Source organism: Haliotis rubra, unplaced genomic scaffold (genome assembly GCF_003918875.1).
Source record: "Haliotis rubra isolate DU_JTF1 unplaced genomic scaffold, ASM391887v1 Scf106, whole genome shotgun sequence".
Lineage (NCBI taxonomy): Eukaryota > Metazoa > Mollusca > Gastropoda > Lepetellida > Haliotidae > Haliotis > Haliotis rubra.
This window is the reverse complement of record NW_025764959.1, coordinates 89,357-110,187: the sequence shown is the minus strand read 5'-3', so window position 1 is coordinate 110,187 and position 20,831 is coordinate 89,357. Positions and strand designations below refer to the sequence as shown.

General features: G+C 37.0%; 1 protein-coding gene across 2 annotated transcripts; it reads right to left on the bottom strand.

Moving 5' to 3' along the window:
* Window positions 1-2,452: 2,452 nt before the first annotated feature.
* LOC124277315 (calcium-binding protein 39-like) lies at window positions 2,453-19,274 on the bottom strand. Of its 2 annotated transcripts, none has more exons than XM_046712971.1 (8): window positions 19,220-19,274; window positions 10,441-10,597; window positions 9,231-9,383; window positions 8,389-8,507; window positions 7,393-7,561; window positions 5,905-6,030; window positions 4,728-4,871; window positions 2,453-3,535 (listed from the first exon to the last, which is right to left on the bottom strand). In XM_046712971.1, the coding sequence occupies exons 2-8, from the start codon at window positions 10,531-10,533 to the stop codon at window positions 3,317-3,319; spliced, it is 1,023 nt and encodes a 340-aa protein (XP_046568927.1). In that variant the 5' UTR covers window positions 10,534-10,597; window positions 19,220-19,274; the 3' UTR covers window positions 2,453-3,316. The 2 variants fall into 2 exon arrangements, with proteins under 2 accessions (XP_046568927.1, XP_046568935.1); XM_046712979.1 differs by having other exon boundaries at window positions 19,240-19,258.
* Between the last annotated feature and the right edge of the window lie 1,557 nt (window positions 19,275-20,831).

Here is a 20,831-nt window from a genome sequence, read left to right as displayed (position 1 = left end):
GCCAGTAAGCTTACTTCACCCATATCGGGAATGACACAAGTTTCAGAATGAAAATGACAGTTAATTAGCCCATACCTCATTTATGTACTAATATAAGTCAACAGTGACACGGAAAAGTCCTTTGACTTAAAACGAAGAAATAAACACAAAATTAAACTTTTCATTTCAATAAAAATATATTCAAAGTTATTAATATACAAAAATATTACAATGACCAACCTAGCTTCAAATGTATACTGATCAAATTGTTAGGGAACATGATCATTTTGAGGGATTGCTTTTAGCAGTGAAAATTATTAATGATCTCCAACCTTTTTCTCACAGTATATAAGCATACACTTGAAATAGAATTGACTCCAAGACTGATTATCACACGGACAGCCATTTGGTTCAGGTAAGATTCAGGGATGGAAGCTTGGTTTATAGTGATAATTAAACTTGAAAATTGAAAAATTGCAACTTGTATCAGGCCATCATAACAGTAATAATTGCACATAACATTTTAGAATACATAGATATCCTTTGCGCAACAAAAATATAAATTGACTATTTCATGACGTGTATTGAATGAAGTTGTTAACTTGTTTACAGAATCTGTAACTATGCCATGACACACAGTGTAAGATTAATGCAATACTATGTAAACAAGAAGTCACTGATCATGAGGGTGAGGGCTGGGTTGAAACGATACAAGGTCATTGTAAATTGTTTCGCGATACGTTTTGATGATAAACACTGTGAAGCAGGGTCCAAAGGAAAAACTAGTGGTAGGCGCTGGTTCATGGTTGGTATTTTTAGTTGTAAACTTGAAACACAGTTTATGTTGTGATATTTAGCTTACAAAACACTAGCGAATGGGAGTGTCATTAAAGGAGTAGTAATTAGTTGTAAGTGTATTGTCTTATAATAATATAACAAAAACTGTATTGGTTTCGTATCAACAAATGGGAACTGATGATGCACCGTGTGTCTTGTTTCACCCCTAGTGAAGCTTATGTTTGTTTAATACACACACAACAGAAACTAAGAATGGTTACATATCTGCCTAGTACCTATCATCAAAAGTTACGCTTCATTGATTGAAATAAGTTTGCTTTCTTCAGCATAAAATTCAAAATAACATGTGTATGGGTTTAGTAAGCATTCCTTTTGTAAATTTCCAAGACTCTTATTACAGCAAATATGGTACAGATCTCTTGATGAAACACTTGAGATATCTATACTCTCTATATAGAACATGTCCATCTCTGAAGACATTTATCCTGCAGGTTTGTTTTGCTCTGTCTTCTTTAAATGATTTCTTATTGTGTCATTGTTAGAACAGAAACCATTATCATGGCAGAATAAAACTGGTACCAGTAAGCTGGGTAAATGAATAATAATCTTGTAGTTAATACAATGTATGGTTTACCAATTCAGGATCGGCAACAGACCGTAATCCTACACCACCACAGTGGGAAGCTTGACACAAAGAACTTAAACTTGTAAGAAAGAGAGAAATCAACAAATAAAGTACTGTCGGAAATAGAAAAAAACTTTTTTTCGCATTTATATCTACAGTTTAAGTCGTTAACATGTGAAAGTATGAAATATCTGTTAAACTAAGTTCGGCCTAACTACAGTCACAATGGTAGGGAGATAGGAAATGTAGAAAAAGGATTTCACTTACTTCCAAAGCGACTTATTTGGAACAGATCATGGCTTTATACAAATTAGTGTGCAATGATATTGTATTACAAAGGACACTTTTTAAATTCCCATTTTGAAATTAAAGTTAGCTTCATTATAAATCATAATTGATAGCTGACGTACAAAATAATAACTTTAACACTGAAACTATTAAGGATGTAGCTACCACGGAGTGTCTCACTATCACTATCACTATAACAAGAAACAGGTGAGAGGGGTTGTCTCAAAAGCAAAACCAGGACGGGTGTCGCAGACGGTGGTTGGGGTCAGGCTGGAGGATAGAGATAAGATAACCCTTTAGGGGAATTAAACTGTGGAAGAAAACGGCATGTCATAATAATTCACAAATAATATCCAGTCCTGTCGATCTTGGGGTGGTCATGCCACCTATATATTTTGAAACATTTAATACAATGGCTGATTTAAGCTTTTCTATGGGTATCAACCTCTTTTACATATCACAACATAAACTTTATGAAAGAAAGACAGCTAAAATGTTAATCAATAGATGGGACATGTTCAACACACATGAAAAGCATAAAATATCATTGAGATGACCTCCTTGTGCCTGTATGCAGCACATGCATTTCATGCCAGGTGGGTCGACGGTCCGTCGTCATACCTGGCTGAGCGACCTAATTGCCATCTATAGTCTGATGTACTGTTTTCAGCAGCTATTCGTAATTTTCTAAGTTTTGCCCGATTTTACGAGTAAACATGCTTTTCTGGATATCCTATTACGCATCTCACTGAACGCCCAGTTAGGCCGATGTGGGTTTTTTCGACATATGCTATTTGCAATTGTGTAAATTTTAGGGATACAGAGTAGCAGAAACAGTTTTTTTTCTATTTCCGACAGTAATTTAGGAATTTCCTTCCTATGAAGGACCTAACATTTACAGACAACTTATTCAAATATTTAACTTAACATTTGTTAATACAAATACATTCTGTTTTCTTCACATGCCATACAGCATACCCCATATCCTTCAAAGGTACATTGCAAACAAGGCTACATAAAGGCTATAAAGTTATTGAAATATAAAATTAATATTTTTCGATTCCAAACACATTCTGTTTCCTGATTTCCCTGGCAACATATCATACACTCTTATCCTTTAAAGGGTACACACTAACATGGCTACAGAAAGCAAATTTCTTCGTTGACACGAACTGCTTTGAGAGTTTGAGAGAAATAATCTTATACTTGTCAGTGTTAAAATCATACATGCTTCACTAAACACTCTTAACTGTAAATAATGGATAAAACAATACTAGATCCATTATGATGTTTATCAATGTACATTTAACCTATATAGCAAAGATGCTCCAGTAAGATTGTCTGTCACATACAGTGTTTCATGTCACGAGAGATTTCTAATGTTTGAGGCAATACCTTTTCACCTTCACAAAGCAAGAGTTGTAGAGAGAGAAGTAATCACAAGGTTGTATAGAGGGTAAATATGTGCAGTGTAGCTTTGTTTGTAGAAAAAACAAAACATGGTGTCTGGCTGGCCGTGCTGACTTTGCTGTCTCTTTGCACTAGAGAGGTCCTTCGGGCAGGTAACTCTGCATGGACATCCTGCTTGTTTCACAACTACATACAGCTTAAAACCAAAAGCAACTGTTAAGAATCCTCTCTTTGGTGTTCCTGTGGCTGATCTGGTTGGTTGTCTGGAGCCTGAAGATCCTTTATTTGCTTGATCAAATACGCTTTTTCATCGTTAAATTGTTCATCTTCAGATCTGTCATTGTGAAATTTGGAGAGGAATTCCAACAACCTTTCTTTGTTCCTAAGTAGTATTTCCAGAATAGGTTTTGGTTTGTTGGGGTTTGCCACAAATACCTGGAAACAAATCAAAATGTAGGTCAGAGAGAAACGAATAGTTGTGAGCTCTTTCTGCACTCATGTAGCCAATATTTCACAACATTATAACTGGGACAATAGACTTTTTCTTCTTGTCCAAGTTGTTTGATAATGGTAGTTCAAGTAGGTTATTACTGGAAGTGCATTTGAAATTTATCCTGGATTTCAAATTAAGAGAGCTCGGCAAGCAAATTTGGAATAATTGTTAATTATTTCAAAATTTGATATGTTTTGTGTATATAGTTTCTTTTCTGGGACAATACGAACTGGGAATTTTTACTTTCACTTGTTTCAGATATGCAGCCAAATATTGGCTTCTGAGAAAGTCTAGATAAATCCCTTCCCTGAAAACAATATTGTTTAATTCTATCTCGCCATACATAGATCACTTATAAGAGATCTGTAGAAACATGCTGTCTTCATATTTTAATCAATGATCTTTAAATATGGCCCCAAATGAGTTTAAGCCATTACATAAAAATAGCGCAAACAAGATAATCTTTGCAATTTTCAAACTTAGAAAATGAACATGAAATAATTGCAGTTTTGTTATGATATTATCCCTGTTGATTATTGACAATATCAGAATTCAATTCAATCAGTGTTCAATGATATAGTGATTACAATCCTCACATACTGGGCAAATTGTGACTTTCACGTGTGCGTTTTTTGCATAATGTAGCAATATTCATGCTGTATGAAAGGGTCTGTAAATAATTGAGTCTGGACCAGACAAGCCAGTGATTTAGTTGTGAGCAACAATCCATGCTGTCAGGAGCAATGATACAGCAGAATCAACTACAGTCAAACCATGCTGTGTCAAACTTCGATGGCTCATACTTATGGTTGTCTGTGGTAAAACCTAAGTGAAGTGGTCTTCAGCAACCCATGCTTGTTGTAAGATGGGACTAACATCATTGTATCCAAATTGCACAAATTGATGCTGATGATTACTGGACTGTCTGTTCCAGACTTTAGTATTTACAGACCACCGCAATATCGCTGGCATGTTAAACAACAAACAGGCAAAGCCAAACAATGTCAACTAAACAAACAGCTGTATTCTCTTCATCAAAATTTACATATAAAAAGATATTAAACTCAATAATTAAATATCTAAACATTCAGCCACAAATCTGGTTCTCTTTTTAACTATGGGAATTGAACTTACCTTGAATACATGGAAGGCTTCAAACTGAATGTTACGAGACTTGTCTCTTAGCATGTTCATCATGAGTTTGAGGTTGGATGGGTTGCTGATGTAGCGCGTCATCACGGTGAAGTTGTGGCGGTCAAGGAGCAGCTCGCCCAACAGCTGCAACAATGATATAGTCAGATTGATTTAAACTGGGAATATGTTTGGGCAAAAAAGGCATTAAGATTGATTTAAACTTGGGATTAGGTTTGGGCAAATGGGCATTCAGATTGGTTTAAACTGGGACAATGTTTGGGTAAAACGGCATTAAGATTGATTTAAAACTGGGATTGGGTTTGGGCAAAATGGCATTTTGATTGGTTCACACTGGGACTAGGTTTGGGCAAAAGGGCAGTCAGAGAATATCTAGCAATCCTTCAAAAGAATCCATCCTTAGTTTGAACATTGATAAAACAATTGTGTATTCACTTTCACAGTCAGTGTAAATTTATTGCACTTCAAAACCATCTATGATACTGTAAGTCACAACATCTTTTCTTTCTATATCATGTTAACATTGCCCAGATATCTCCTGTTTGGTATGTAAACGTTTAAAGTGTGCATCTGACTGGGTTTTCTCAGCAGACCAGTTGTGTTACAATCACTGAATACACAACAAAAATGTTCATTTTGCAGAATGCCAGATCATAATTACAATAAAATCAATAGTTTTTAATTTCATCTCACCACACATGCTTTACTTATTAGAGATAGCCTTAGAAACATTATATTCATATTTCAATCAGTGACCTTCAAATATGGGCTGAACAAGCCAAGAGTCCTTACAGAATAATAATAAACGAATGCGATATGATTACACTGAACAATGACAATTTGTTATATACCCTATCATGCAGTATGGTATTATGCCACTTTCAGCACTATTAAGGTGAATACACAAGAAATGGGCTCCACACATTGTACCCATGTGAGTGAGCGAGTTTAACGCCGCTTTTAGCAATATTCCAACAATATCACGGCGGGGGACACCAGAAATGGGCTTCCCACATTGTACCCATGTTGGGAATCGAACCCAGGTCTTTGGCGTCATAAGCGGATGCTTTAATCACTAGGCTACCCCACTGCCCCTAAACTTATTCAAGACACAGAACATGAAGAATGATACAATACTGAAGTCATGAAAAGTACTCACCTTCAAGGCCTGTCTCTTTGTTACATAATTTTCAGAGTTTAATAGCGTCTGATACCTTGAGAAAACTACATCATAATTTTTTTCTAAGAACTCTGCAGACAACATTTTATGTTTAGTGAGAACTTCCTGAAACACAAAAAAGACAAAAGTCAGTCAGGGGAAAGAGGCTACAAAACAGTTTCTTCAGTGTAAATTTAACAAAGTTTTCTTCAGGCAGTATTTATACAGTAATATGAAAGTGTCAGCATATTGTGATGATATAGCCCTAAGTAATGCGAGGTCAACTACTTTGGTAAAACCAATGAAGACAATTACAGTGCTGATCAGGTAAACCTGGGATTTGAGCCCACTGATCACAGATCATAACATGTTCAAGGGACATAACTCCCCATTGATAGGAAGATTGAGGGAATCAAACCTGGGTCTTTGACGTGACGAGCAAACACCTTAACCACTAGGCTACCCCACTGCCCCTCTCAGACTGGATTGGTATCACTGTTTTAAACAGTACTGTAGTGAGTAAATTGGGTTTAACACCATTTTGAACATTATTCCAGATATATCACGGCATGCAAGCTCACTGTGGGAAGTTATGCTGAAGGAATGCAGGGCATTTTAAACACCCACCACATGGGTGAAACTTAAGGGAACAGGAATGGTGCTGATAAGCCTTGTAACATAACCAGTGGGTGTAAGTAAGTGAGTTTAGTTTTCTGCCACACTCAGCAATATTCCAACTATATGGTGGCTGTCTGTAAATAATTGAGTCTGGACCAGACAATCCAGTTCACCAGCACGAGCATCGATCTACACAATTGGGATACGATGACATGTGTCAACCAAGTCATCAAGAGTGACCAACCGATCCCATTAGTCGCCTCTTACAAGCATGGGTTACTGAAGATCAAATTACATACCCTGATCTTCACAAGTATGTAACATAACCAGGGTGAACCGGGATTCAAATATACAATCATAGGTTTCTAGTATGACTAAGGGATGTATCACCTCAAAGCATATTACAATTCCTCAGAATGAGTATGGTTTTACGCCGCTTTTAGCAATATTCCAGCAATATCACGCAAGAGTTCCATAGATGACGACCCGTTCTTCCTACTACTGAACTAACGGTGTTACAAAAATACATGACAGCAAATTCAAGGTAAATTTATGTTCAGGGGTGGAAATAACCCATTGCCCGACGTCCGAGTCAAGTGTTTTTTTCTGTCGGGCAAGCAAATTTGTATATTACAGTGTACCGGTGTCCAGTTGACTTTCCAATGTTAATTATGTTGCATATTTAAAAAAATCAACAAGAAAACAGCTGCTATAGAGGGAAAATTATCAGGGCAAGTGATTTTACATGTGCCACTGTACCGGAGAACACTAGCAATTTTAAAGTTATTTCCACCCCTGATGTTACATTGTAAATGATGCATTCGTTTCCATCAAGCATCGTATTCATACATACATGCATAGTCTGCTCACCTTGAATGTTGAGAAGGCATCGGATGCAATATCAAATGTGGAACAAGTGACATAATCAAAGAACTGAAAGAAGATTTCTATTTCTAGAAGTTGTCGAGCCAGTGATTCATAGCGGCAACATTCGCGGAGGATAACACCACAGTTGAGGGCGATCTCTGGGGTAGAGTACCTGAAACAAGAAGCAAGCATGTGTACACCTGATTTCATAATATTCATGTCACACCAAGTACAAGTAACAGCAATATTCCAGCTATATAAAAGCCACCTGTAAACAACGAGTGACATAGTGTAGTCTCTGACCAACTTTCATGTTCACCTTTAAAACGAACCTGCACAATTTGCATTTAGACAAAGAAAATATGCTAAGTCACTTCATACAGGTGAAAAGTCCCCAGTAAGAAATTAATATAACAAAATCAACAGATCAATAATAACAAATTCAACTAATGATTGTATATTCTGTACACCTGATGTATAATGGGCCTGTGGCCCCTTTACTGAAAAAAACTCTCTCTCTCTCTCTCACACTAATGCCGTACATGAACCTGAAAAACACACAAGCCACATTGCCAGTCAGTCTGATTGTGACGATTGCTTGAAAAATATTTCTGAGAATATGTTTGTATTAATGATGTGTGAGTGAATAGGGATTAACATGGCTCTGACTTCAATTACATTTACTACATGCCAAGGGAGAAAACTCTGTACATTGAATTACAGCACTTCAGAACCCTTCACAATGAAAACTTTTATAACCAGTTAATATAAGAACAGGATTAACTTACGACTACATTCATTGACATGCCATATCTGGAGTTATGTGTTATTCGTAAAGTCTTGTGTAAAGGAGATAAAAAACCTGTTAAAGCTAACAGTAGGTGTCTATTTTGTAGACCACTCCTCTACACCGAAAAGTGTGCAATGTATGAAAATGTGGTACAATTTCACACAATCCATGGGCTCCTTGTGACAATTTACCTTGGAATTAGTACCTACCCTTTCACAAGCTCAATGAGTATCTGTGGTCTGACACTGATGTGCTCCACCGTGGGGGTGCGTGTCCCGATCTGACGTCTCAGCAGATTGTTCACTATCAACACCACGTCCTTCCTTCCCTAAACACAAACACATCATCCTTGTTAGATTCATCAATCACGTGAAATAACTAGTCGCCCCTCCAGTTTTATGTACCCTTTTTCCATGTCAACATTTGAGTTACATAATTCATATTTCTATATAATTTTGAATATTTGTGATACAGAAATACACAAAGGTAATAATCAACTTATCACAGGACGTCATTCTTAAACATGTTCAATATTCTTATGTTTAAGACTTAATTTCAGTCAATGATATGACTTTTACAAACTTCATTTCAGACAAAAAGTCCAGCCTATTTTGTCCACAAACTTAGGCCAAAGAGCATTTAAAACCATACCAAAAAACACAAGTGTATGCTAGAAGTATGTAACAAGCAAAGACTGACTTATGAGTACTGTTTTTGTGTGGACGACCCCATTTATCATATGATGCACCAGGTGAAGATCCAGATTCGAATTGGTCTTCAGTAACCCATGCTTGTTGCAAAAGGTGATTGGGTGGCAAGGCTTGCTGACTTGGTGGATGAATGTCATCATGTCCAAATTGCATAGACTGATGCGCATGCTGACAATCACTGAATTGTCTGGTCCAGACTCAATTACATTCATACAGCCATTTCATCATTAGCCTTGCCATAGAGTCTGACCATCAAATACCCATCTTTTGCCTTTAACATGTACAACTAGCGTTGTGGCTCTACTTGACATGGGGCCCTAAAACACTCAGAACTGACCTACCTCAAAGTCTATCTTGTGCAGGTTGAATATGAGGAGCTTGAAGATGTCATTCAGGTACATCTCCTGAGCAAGCTGAGCCACCTGCTCAGACAATGGCTCCTGGTCAGCTGTTCCATAAACCATTAGCTTCATCTGTGTGATGATCTCACTCGTCTGTGGAGGGAGAATACATGGTGATTATTACATGGCTACTCTGGGTGGGTGTGTCATGTGGGATGTACACTGGACACCAACAGCTTCATCTGTGTGATGATCTCACTCGTCTGTGGAGGGAGAATGCATGGTGATTATTACATGGCTACTCTGGGTGGGTGTGTCATGTGGGATGTACACTGGACACCAACAGCTTCATCTGTGTGATGATCTCACTCGTCTGTGGAGGGAGAATACATGGTGATTATTACATGGCTACTCTGGGTGGGTGTGTCATGTGGGCTTTACACTGGACACCAACAGCTTCATCTGTGCGATGATCTCATTCGTGTGAGTGACTTAGTGAATGCAGTAATTCCAGCAATATCACGGCTGGGACACACCAGAAAAGGGCTTCACACCATGCACACATAGAGAACTGAACCCAGACTTTCGGTGTGATGAATTAAAGCATTAACCAACTGCCCTGGTCTCGCTGAAGAGTGAGTGAGTATTGTTTTATGGCAATATTCCAGCAATGTCACAGCAGGGGACACCAGAAATGGGCTTCACACTTTGTACCCATGCGGGAAATCGAACCTGGGCCTTCGTCGTGACGAGTGAACGCTTTAACCACAAGGCTACTCTACCGTCCCTCTCACTGAAGAAACACATATTTTGTCTAAATATATCATCATATATCATATATATAAGGCTAATAAAGGAAAGCTCCTCCAGCATCATCTTGTCATTTCAAATGATGGGCATCATTCATATTTATTGCCAATAAAAAATATTTCTCATATCATATTCATGAACATATCGATATCCATTAAATAAAATGTGTCACCGTGTTTACAGCTGTCACTGTGTAAAAGAAATAAGTTCAATGTATGCCCAGTTGTGTTTGTATTATTGGCTGGGGAAAAAAATGTATGGTTTCTTGCATCACTTTTATTTATATGATAAATCTAGAAATGATAAACAGAGTCCTACTGTCCTCACTTTAAAAAAAATGTGCCCAGGAAATACTTTGTTTATGGCACCTTTAAATATGTTATCATATATGAGAGCTTACCCTTTTTTGCTGTTTATCAATATTAGCAATTGATTCTTTTAAGTTTTTCACCAAGTCTATAGGACTTTTTGGTGACTTCCCAAAGAGTGGCATCTTGTTTACAGACTGCCTGGGCTCGACGACAGGCTCTCTATGTCCCCTCTCTGTATGGTGCAACCTGCAATCACAATACACACAGTGGTTATCAAATATTGCTGAATACAACAAATGGTATGACAAGGAGACATCACAAATGGGCTGGCACCAGAATAGGTTGCCTTATTGAGTTGGGATTCAAGTAGCATGGTCTCTATTTGTGTAGCAAGTGTGGGTCTTTGTGTCCCTGGTTTTGTAGTTGGTGTCCTATGCAGTCATCATAAAGTATGTCTGATACCGAGGATGGAAATTGGTTGCTTGGTTGTTTGTTTGACGCTGCACTCAGAAATATCCCAACTAAATGGCGGCAGTCTGTAAAATAATCGATTCTGGACCAGACAATCCAGTGATAAACAGTATAGTGAGTTTAGTTTTACATAACACTCAGCAATATTCCAGCTCTATGGCGGCAGTTTGTAAATAATTGAGTCTGGACCAGACAATCCAGTGATAAACAGCGTAAGCATCAATCTACGCAATTGGGATATGATGACGTGTTGACCAAATCAGCGAGCCTGACCACCTGATCCCCTTAGTCGCCTTTTATGACAAGCATGGGTTGCTAAAACTAATTTTAACCAGGATCTTCACGGAAATTGGAACTAGGAACAGGACAGACTCAGAGGCTGATTTTCACCCACAAGTCTGAAGAAAATGACAGTAAACTTCTCAAGTTAAATTAACAGATTCCCCCATCATCGAAATTTACAAACAAAAGACACCCTTTCAAAAAATGCAGAGGCACTTGAATGCAAACATTTATCCATGATTTGAAACTAAGTGCCCATGGCAGAAAATTTGGATAAAAACAATATTGTTCCAAACAAGCTCTTTGTCAAATGTAATTTCAGTGAGTGAGTGAGTGAGTGAGTGAGTTTAGTTTTACGCTTCACTCAGCAATATTCCAGCTATATGACAGCAGTTTGTAAATAGTCGAGTATGGACCAGACAACCCAGGGATTAACAGGATGAACATCGATCTACGCAATTGGAATACGATGACGTGTCAACCCAGTCAGCGAGCCTGACCACCCAATCCTGATAGTCGCCTCTTACGACAAGCATGGGTTACTGAAGATCAGTTCTACCCCGGACCTTTACGGGTTATTGGCAAGGAACCTGCAAGACGATTATCATCACGATACAGTGGTGGCAATATGATACGTATCCTGATACTTTACAATTTCTAATAACAGAACAGATATAGTAGATAAAATGACTGAAACTTTATTTGTTATACAGCAGAACTTGCGTTACATTCGCACACACTTAAAAAGTTGGTCATCTAATTAAGTTTCAGCATTTAATGCTTAAGACAGTACAGTCAAACATATTCAGTATACCTTGATCTAATATATATAAATTTGAAAGAGAAGTTTCCTTTGGGAAATTATGTTTCTACACCAGTGCTTTCACAAATAACTCAATGTAATTTATATCAGAATTCAGAATCACTGAAAAAAACCCTCTGCTTTCTAACTTTTATCTTCTCTTTGTTCTCTTTCTTAACAAAGCTAAGACATCGTTCATAGTTGTTAATAAATGATGTTATTTGTCACACAACTAAAACATATCTGCATATTTCAATTACTTGAAGACAAGTATTCTACAGTTCACAGAGTTTGTAAAATGTTCACTCTTTGACTTATACACCAACTCCTTTCTTCATGTAACAAAAATAACAGACACAAACAAATTCCTTTAAGGTTCAATTTGTTGTTAAAATTCAGAGGAATTTCAAAGAGACTCCCTTCCTATTCCTAATGCAATGCTCTTCACAACTTTAAGTGGTATTTAGGTTGTAGCGGGATATATCATTTCTTGTGGGGATACACTGATGTATCAATGGACCCTTGCAAAATAAATATCCTGATATGTTGCCTAAATGTGTTTTGTACTGCACTCGTATCGCGTAGTCGATGGGGATACACTGATGTATCAATGGACCCTTGCGAAATAAATATCCTGATATGTTGCCTTAATGTGTTTTGTACTGCACTCGTATCGCGTAGTCGATGGGGATACACTGATGTATCAATGGACCCTTGCGAAATAAATATCCTGATATGTTGCCTAAATGTGTTTTGTACTGCACTCAGATTATTTGTTAGCTAATACATGTTATAATGTAACCATAAAGTCGATGGGGATACACTGATGTATCAATGGACCCTTGTGAAATAAATATCCTGATATATTGCCTAAATGTGTTTTATATTGTACCCAAGATCGCGTAGTCGACGATGTAAACCAATGATACTATTGATGAATCGTTACACCACTAAAAGTAATACTTCACCCATAAAAGCTTTCAAATTTGGAGGTTTTCTACAGACTTCGGGTCCATAATCTGCCTGTGAGCAGTCCAGATATGTCTCAGTTATGCAGAGAAGGCACAATATTGTACATCTGTCAAGCATCGATTCAGCCTATGTACCTTCATTTTTCAGAATCAAGTATCAGCCAGCCAGTATATGTAGGTATAAACCCAACATATCAGGTACCTCATGTGCCACAGATATTCTAATATTTGCATCTCGAAACGATCTGGCGACAAAACCTGTTTCCACAGATCCAAATGTAATTGAATTCCAGCTATCATGATTATAACTCCTGTTGGGAAGAATATGGATCTGTATCACATGTCATCATGTTCATCAATATAGTGCTTATCTCCATCAACTGTGTACTACCCTGGATGAAGCCAAGTTAAATACAATGTGTACATTATGTACTAGTGGCTTTCTGTATCTAAGTGGTGTGAATAGTATTTGTATACTACCCATTAAAGGTTAAGATTAACTAGCATAAATGTAGCCACTTACTTCAGTCAACTGTTATAAACTAGATTCTGCAAGATATTCCATACTGTTTAAACTGACTGACTGACTGAGTTTAGTTTTACGCCGCTTTTAGCAATATTCCAGCAATATCATGGCGGGGGACACCAGAAATAGGTTTCACACATTATGCCCATATGGGAATCAAACCCAGGTCTTCAGCGTGACGAGCCAACGCTTTAACCACTAGGCTACCCAACCACCCCTATACTGTTTAAAGGTACTGTTTACACATGAACTGGTGTATTGTGAAAACAACTTAGTAACATTGAAAAGATTATTGTCATAAGTTCAATGAATGATAACCCAGTGAAAATTGGCGAATTCTTAACACAACTTTACACCAAAACGCAGTTGTTCACATGCACGATATTTGCACATGCTTTTCAGCAATTTGATGCATGATCCTCGTGCAATTTATCTGCATTAAGTTTGCAGTTGGTTCTCCCAAGTTAGTAGAGAAATTCAGCTTCGATGTAACCTCATATATATATACATATAGTGAGTGCTTTAAGGAGTCGTACTCTAAACTGGGTAGTATATATAGGGCTTATTACCATCACCTGTGTACAACCCTGGATGCAGCTTAGTTCAATACAATGTGTACATGATGTACTAGAGGCTTTCAGTGTCTAAGTGGTGAACCTCCCCCTTTCACCCCACTGTTCACTTTGGACATTACATTGTGTTCTACATAGGGTCAGGACGTAGCAATTCTACACAACATCTGTCCTCCATTTCTGCTGCTCTCATGAATTGTATTTCTGGGTCACATTTTCAGCAACTCAAATGTGGGTTGGATAAGTACACAATGGATTTGGTTGATGAAAACGGAAGATTCTACTGCAGTTGATGACAGATGATATTGGCAGCATGTTCATGATTTAAAGAAACCAATCACAAAGTACAGACTTATATGATTCAAAATGCCCTAGTGTGACCTAGCTAACCCAACAAGATGATGGACTCCAGTCTGTCCTGATGTGACATGTATGTTTGTAATGTTTCACAAGCTGCATCAATTTATTTCCATAAAAATGAAACACAATAATGAGCATGTTTAGTAAAATTGTAACTATTTTTAATACATTTTTGTTGCATTACCAGTTGCTATGCATTAGCAGTCTTATGGTTTTATTGAGTTGGACCGAGACCAGTCTCGTTTAACAGTAAATGCCAGATGTAAATAACTGACCTAGTTTAATAATCATGGTAACTGGGACTGCAACTGATTAAAATTCTGACTTTATGCAGGGTTTTAGATGACACAAATACTGCATACCAAACCAGTCTGTTTTAAACAGTTTTAAGACTACAAGACTAAACTTGGCTCAATGGATCATTTTCATTTATTGTGAATTCATCACAGAGTTTAGTGGACCAATCAGTATTTTAATAAACACAGGCTTTGGAGCAGTAGATAAAGTTACAGACTACTATACCTGTAATAAATTTCAACCCAGTGGTTTGCTCCGACATGTTTTGAAAAATATTTGAGTTTGGGGGATCACCTAAATCTTTAACTGTTAACATTAGGGGTTATCCAACAAGAATCCATTGAATTTCATGCTTAACTTTGAACATGTAGGACACTGGGTATGGTAAAAAATCAACTTGCAAAGTGGAAAATATATTTTATACATTGCAAAAATTGCTTTTATTAAAAAATGTTTAATAAATAAGGATGTATTCAATTAGTCTGTCTAGTGAAGTTTACTGCGATGCATAATTTGAGCATCAAGCATGAAAGACAAAAAATCCTTTTTACAGTCATGATGTAAAAGTATCAGGATGTATTTACATCTTTAGGAGTCGCCGAGATTAGAACACCACAGCATGATAGAAGAAAACCTGATGCAATAATACAAGCCCATACCAGTTTTGTAAATGTGAAACATATCTTAAGGGTTTGTAAACTTACAAACAATTGGACCGGATGATAGGTTACAACTTTATCACTATTCAGGAAGGTACACTTTTTAGGTGAATTATCTATATCTGGGAGCACTGTTAAGTATGCACAAAGACATGTTAGAATTGGTCCTGAGCAACCCATGTTTGTTATAACAGGCGACTAATGGGATTGGATGTAAGGTTAACTGACTTGGAGGACATATGTCATTGTATCCAAAATGCATAGTTTAATTGCTCATACTGTTGATCACTGGATTGTCTGGTCAGGACTCCATTATTTACGGGCCACTGACATATAGCTGGAATATTGCTGAGTGTGGCGTTAAACAACAAGCATGGGTTGCTGAAGATCAATTCTAACACAGATCTTCACAGGTATGACTTTGTTGAGTCGCAACAAGTGGTGTCTAGTAGAAAGCAGCCAAGGCTGTCCAAAATGGAACTTAAATTCTTGTATATTTCAGAAAGACTCTTTTTCTTGTCGACTGTTTCTGAGTAAATGACACACTGAGTTATTCCAAACAGATGATTTGGAATATATTGGCAGAAGTGCTTTATCCACATTTATTCACAGAGCTCCAGACAAGATTTAGCTCATGTGGGTACTGTACCCACTGTATTTTTATGGAGTGGGTATTATGAATGTTAAGTGGGTTTTTTTATTTTCCTTTACCTACTTCTTTCAAATATGTGCATATTTCAGTCATTTTACTCACCTAAGTATTATGTCATTGAGTACAGTGTTCACGAATGGTGTTAAAGTAACAGGACTTTCGGTCCTGTAAGTTTCAGATGTCTGTCTGACCCATTGAAAATTCACAGGACCCATAGAATAAAATTAAACACACATTTCAAATTTAATATTTCTTATATTGGCATTGAAATTATTAACAAACATAAGATTTATAAACAGCAAACAAGTGTCACATATAACAACTTCAGTCAAAGTCATTGTGAAATATACAGTCAGAAACTGGGGCCGGCAAGTTGTAGATTTCTATCGGACCGTTGGCGAATCTGCCGGATTTGTCAGAGGGTCAGACGCTATTCGCGAACACTGGAGTAAGTTTACTAAGCAGGTATGTCCTGCTTTATGTCATACCTAATCAAAACCAACTTAAATATAATGGGAATGATTTCATAAAAAAATCACTCATCCTATACTGACAGTACAACACTAGCCCTATACTAACAGTACAACTTGATAGCAATTGATGTCTTTTTCATTACGCATGTGAATTTTATAAATATATTCCGTACGCATTTTTTTAAAACTTTGTGCGTATCTAACATTTTAAATGCGTAATTGGTATGCAACAATAACTTTTCAATGCGTAATTGAAAATTTTCTATGGATATTTTACCCGGATACGCAGTTTATAGTATGACCAGAATTATTGAGAATTTTAGGAATATGTTTAATTGGATTTCTAGTATTAACAACCTTGACCAGCTATCAAGTGCTTGTTTTCATTTAAGAGAGACAACTCTGTTAATACTTTTTCATTAGTTTGCGAAGAGTTATCCCCCATTGTTTACTTGCTAGCAGACGACATTTTCAGTGATCCTCAGTATGGATGATTTAGAGAAGAGGAAGTTGAGTTTAGAGTTTTATAAACAAGGATATCAGATCAGCTCAAGTGATTTCAAGTAGAACAGGCATCCCTTTGTCCACTGTTTATCGTGTTTTGAAAAATATTGCAAATGGATATGGCATTGAGCACCAGCGAGGCGCAGGCAGGACCAGAAAATTGACTGTCGGTGACAGGAGGCGGCTTAGTATTCTTGTTTCTAAAAACAAATGAAGGAGTTTAGAAAACTTAAGGTTCGATATGATTGATAGAGGAACTGTGGCTGTCTGTAAGGACCAATGGGTTGGCAGAAAAGTCGAGGAATTCCATCACCGATCACGAAACCTGAACAAAAGGAGCGAAGGTTGAACTGGTGCTTACAGCATAGAAATTTTAACTGGGACAATGTGATTTTCTCAGATGAAAGTTCTGTGTGGCTGTTTCCTAATACACTGAAATTCTGGACCAAACAAACTGAAAAACCTTTGTATCAGCGCCCAAAGTACAGTCGGAAATTTAATGTGTGGGGTGGCAAATCTGTGTTAGTGGCAACGCCCCTCTGTGTATTTGAAGGGAATATATACAGTGAGCGGTACACAGATAATCTTGAGGGACATTAACTTCCATCTGCTCACGTATTCTATGGAAAGTTTTGGATTTTCCAGCAGGACAACGACCCAAAACATCGTTCAAAGCATTCACAGGACTGGTTTCGGACCCAAAATATGACATTATTAGATTGGCCAAGCTATAGCCCTGACCTAAATCCAATAGAAAATGTTTGGGGACTTATGAAGGAAAGTGTCAATGAGAAAAATCTGACAAATATTGCTGAAATGAAAGAAGAGGTGGTCCGATATTGGGACAGCATGGACCACGACTTTCTAACTTCTTTGATCATTAGTATGCCCCGCCTCATTGAAACCTGCATTGCTGCCCATGGTGACCTGACAAAATACTATCTGCTCACCTGTCTTTGAATCTGGAGTTATGTTCTGCTAATATTCACATTTAATACGTGAGTAATGAGCGAAAAATATATAAAAAATGACAATGTTTAAATTCTCAACAATTTCTGGTTGTACTGTATCTGGGCCTCTGTATTCATACTTAGTTCATATTTTCATGCACAGTTTACATTTCCTTGTAAACAAACACTTTTACCATTAAGTAGGTGGCAAATCTCAAGCAGATCATTTTGCCGATTACAGAGGAAGGATCATGACTAGCCCCATTACCAGTGTAACATCAGAAGCACTATCCGCACTAATTTAATGAGTCACATTTTTAGCTTCAATAATGATATACATCTACATTGTCTCATTACAACAAGAGTGGGTGAGTTTAGTTTTACGCCGCACTCAGCAATATTCCAGCTATATTCCAGCTATATGGCAGCATTACAACAAGAGCAAATTCATAGAAAAATAGAGTTAACAATGGTTAATTAACACTAAGATGCAGCAACAAAATGCACTGGCTTACCCAATGAGAACTTAGTCACTTGACTTCTCCTTTTTAGTAAGTGTACATCACTGGGGTCCAGTGGGGATGTTTCATTTTTTGTATTTACATGATCAGTGATCAGGTAACGTTACTTGTTGTAAGTGAAAACAAGGATTTCAAGTAGGCGATTTTCTATGCAAGTACATGTGGACCGTAAATTCACTTAAAAATAAAACATTTCCTTATAAACCGAATCACGGGCAGGTGACTAAAACAAACATGGAACATCGATTTCATCTACAAAGGGACACAACTCCATCAATAGTCGGCCTCGAAATAAATGTGTAACATATTCGTCTTCGAATAAACTAAGAGTTATGATACTCGTATTTGTAATACGGCCTGACGTGTTGACAAAATGAAACTGAGATTACATTTCATGTTTTAGAGAATATGAACGTGTCAGCATGATTTCATCTATCAATGGGCTGGGTCACCTGGTCCGACATCGACCGGGGACAGCAGGGTCATATTTAGAATTAAGAAATCTTACAAAACTGACAATGAAAGAATATATCTAATGTCTGAATTGGCGGATTATATCTCCATTAAAGTTAATTCATGTACAAAGTCAACAGAAATTGACAATTCTCAAATTTTGAGACACTGAAACGCTCGTATCGGAAAAATATGGCCGTCTGTTCGAGCCGATCTTCCTCGTTCATGAGTTGTGATGATGGGTCAGGTGAATACAAAACAAAAACATTGAAGTTATCAGGCGTCTTTATACGAAGACTTAACGTCCTATCGGTCTAAACACATCATTCACTAAACGTTAATCATCTAAATAGTAATGAATTGTCAAAAACTTACCAAAACTAAGAATACCTCACCTAAAAAACTTTGAGCAAGTGACGTCACATATGAACAAGTGCGCAAACCCGGAAGTAAGAAATTGACGTTTAGATTAAACTATTAGCTAAACAACATACTACAGACACAGAATATGAGTACTGACGTCAGTTGTAGAGATCGTTCAACGCTGGAGGCTCTTCAGCAAAAAACACCACGCATTATCATTTATAATCTCTTAACACCCCACTCCTTGCACGAGTGTAGTCAAAACCCCCCAACTTATTTAAAATGATTAAATATATGCCATAAATGCATAGTTTTTGTCAACTTTGATATTATATTCTTCATACTAACAGTTATTTCTAAGTAATATTTCTGATAAATGTTCCATTAATATGTTTTTGTAAATGAGTACAAGAATTAATAAGATGTTTTATATTACACTAGTATTGTATAATACTTACCCAAACAATCTTGAGCTTTTGCGTAGCTTGTCAAAAGGGCTATACTGTGGGGGTGAGAACTGGCTATAAAAACATGTTCACTAATTGACTTTAATGGGAAGAAATGTCTCAAGTCTAAACATACAGTGCGGGTGCAGGCTAAAACGGAACCACAGCAAAACGGCACCTGGCGAAAACGGCACCAATCTTATGGGGAAAACTAGTTTGTTATAAGATAATCGGATTGCAGATAATAAATACATCTACTATTATGTCGGAACTATCAAAATTTAAGAACAAGGATGTATTTTTATATTCAAGGATACGATGTGAAAACTATTATACGGTAACGGCGCATTGAATAACTCAACTATTAGTGATATTCCGAACTCAGTACAACAGTTCATTTCTAAAAGTAACCGCTTACAGTAATTATCAAATCTACGTATATATTCAATGTAAGGCAAGTTTTATATATTTGATTTTCAATGGCTGCTCATTTCGTTGCTAGGCATATCCAACACTATACCGAACATATGTATTATTCAATCATTTATCTGTTATTTTGTCACAGTATTTTTCTTTTGTTGTCAAATTATTTCAATTATGTATCCAGCTATTGGAACAATGTAATGGAGTTGCGTCTATATAAGCCACTAGGCTTGTTTGCCTATCCAGATTTCTTTGACGAAACAAAAATGTGCTTAAACCAAATATATCTACTGTGCCGACAGTGATTGGAAGTGGGCATCCCATAGCTGACAATCGGATTGCAGAATGTGTAGATAGTAAATACATCTACTGTGCCCACAGTGATTGGAAAGGGCATCCCAATTTAGCATGAAAACATCGCAACCTTTGATGTTTTAAGTACATTTACTCAACTGAAATCGCCCAGTGTCAAACTAAGTGTCAAAATGAAATTGTTTTTATAACGCCCAAATGTACCCATTGTTTACCGTCGCCGAAATACCTTAGTTGTGCGTGCGACGTTAAATAAAGCAAATAACAACAACCCATTGTTTGTTAGTTTTTTGGTTTTATGGGGATTTTTTTTCTTTTTGGGGTTTACATAACATAATATTTTTTCTGAATATACATAACATATATTATGCAAGCTTAATGATGTTTCATTTTTCATATTTTACCATTTTTATTAGACATTTCCTGAAATTGTGTCACTGCCG

What these genes read in the sequence shown, in the direction of transcription:
- LOC124277315 (XM_046712971.1), bottom strand. Translation starts at nt 10,533, where the DNA reads ATGCCACTCTTTGGGAAGTCACCAAAAAGTCCTATAGACTTGGTGAAA. An exon ending in CTCATTGAGCTTGTGAAAGG is followed by an intron (nt 7,562 to 8,388) that starts GTAGGTACTAAT and finishes TTCTTGTTTCAG; the next exon opens with GTACTCTACCCCAGAGATCG. An exon ending in ATGCCTTCTCAACATTCAAG is followed by an intron (nt 6,031 to 7,392) that starts GTGAGCAGACTA and finishes TTTGTGTTTCAG; the next exon opens with GAAGTTCTCACTAAACATAA.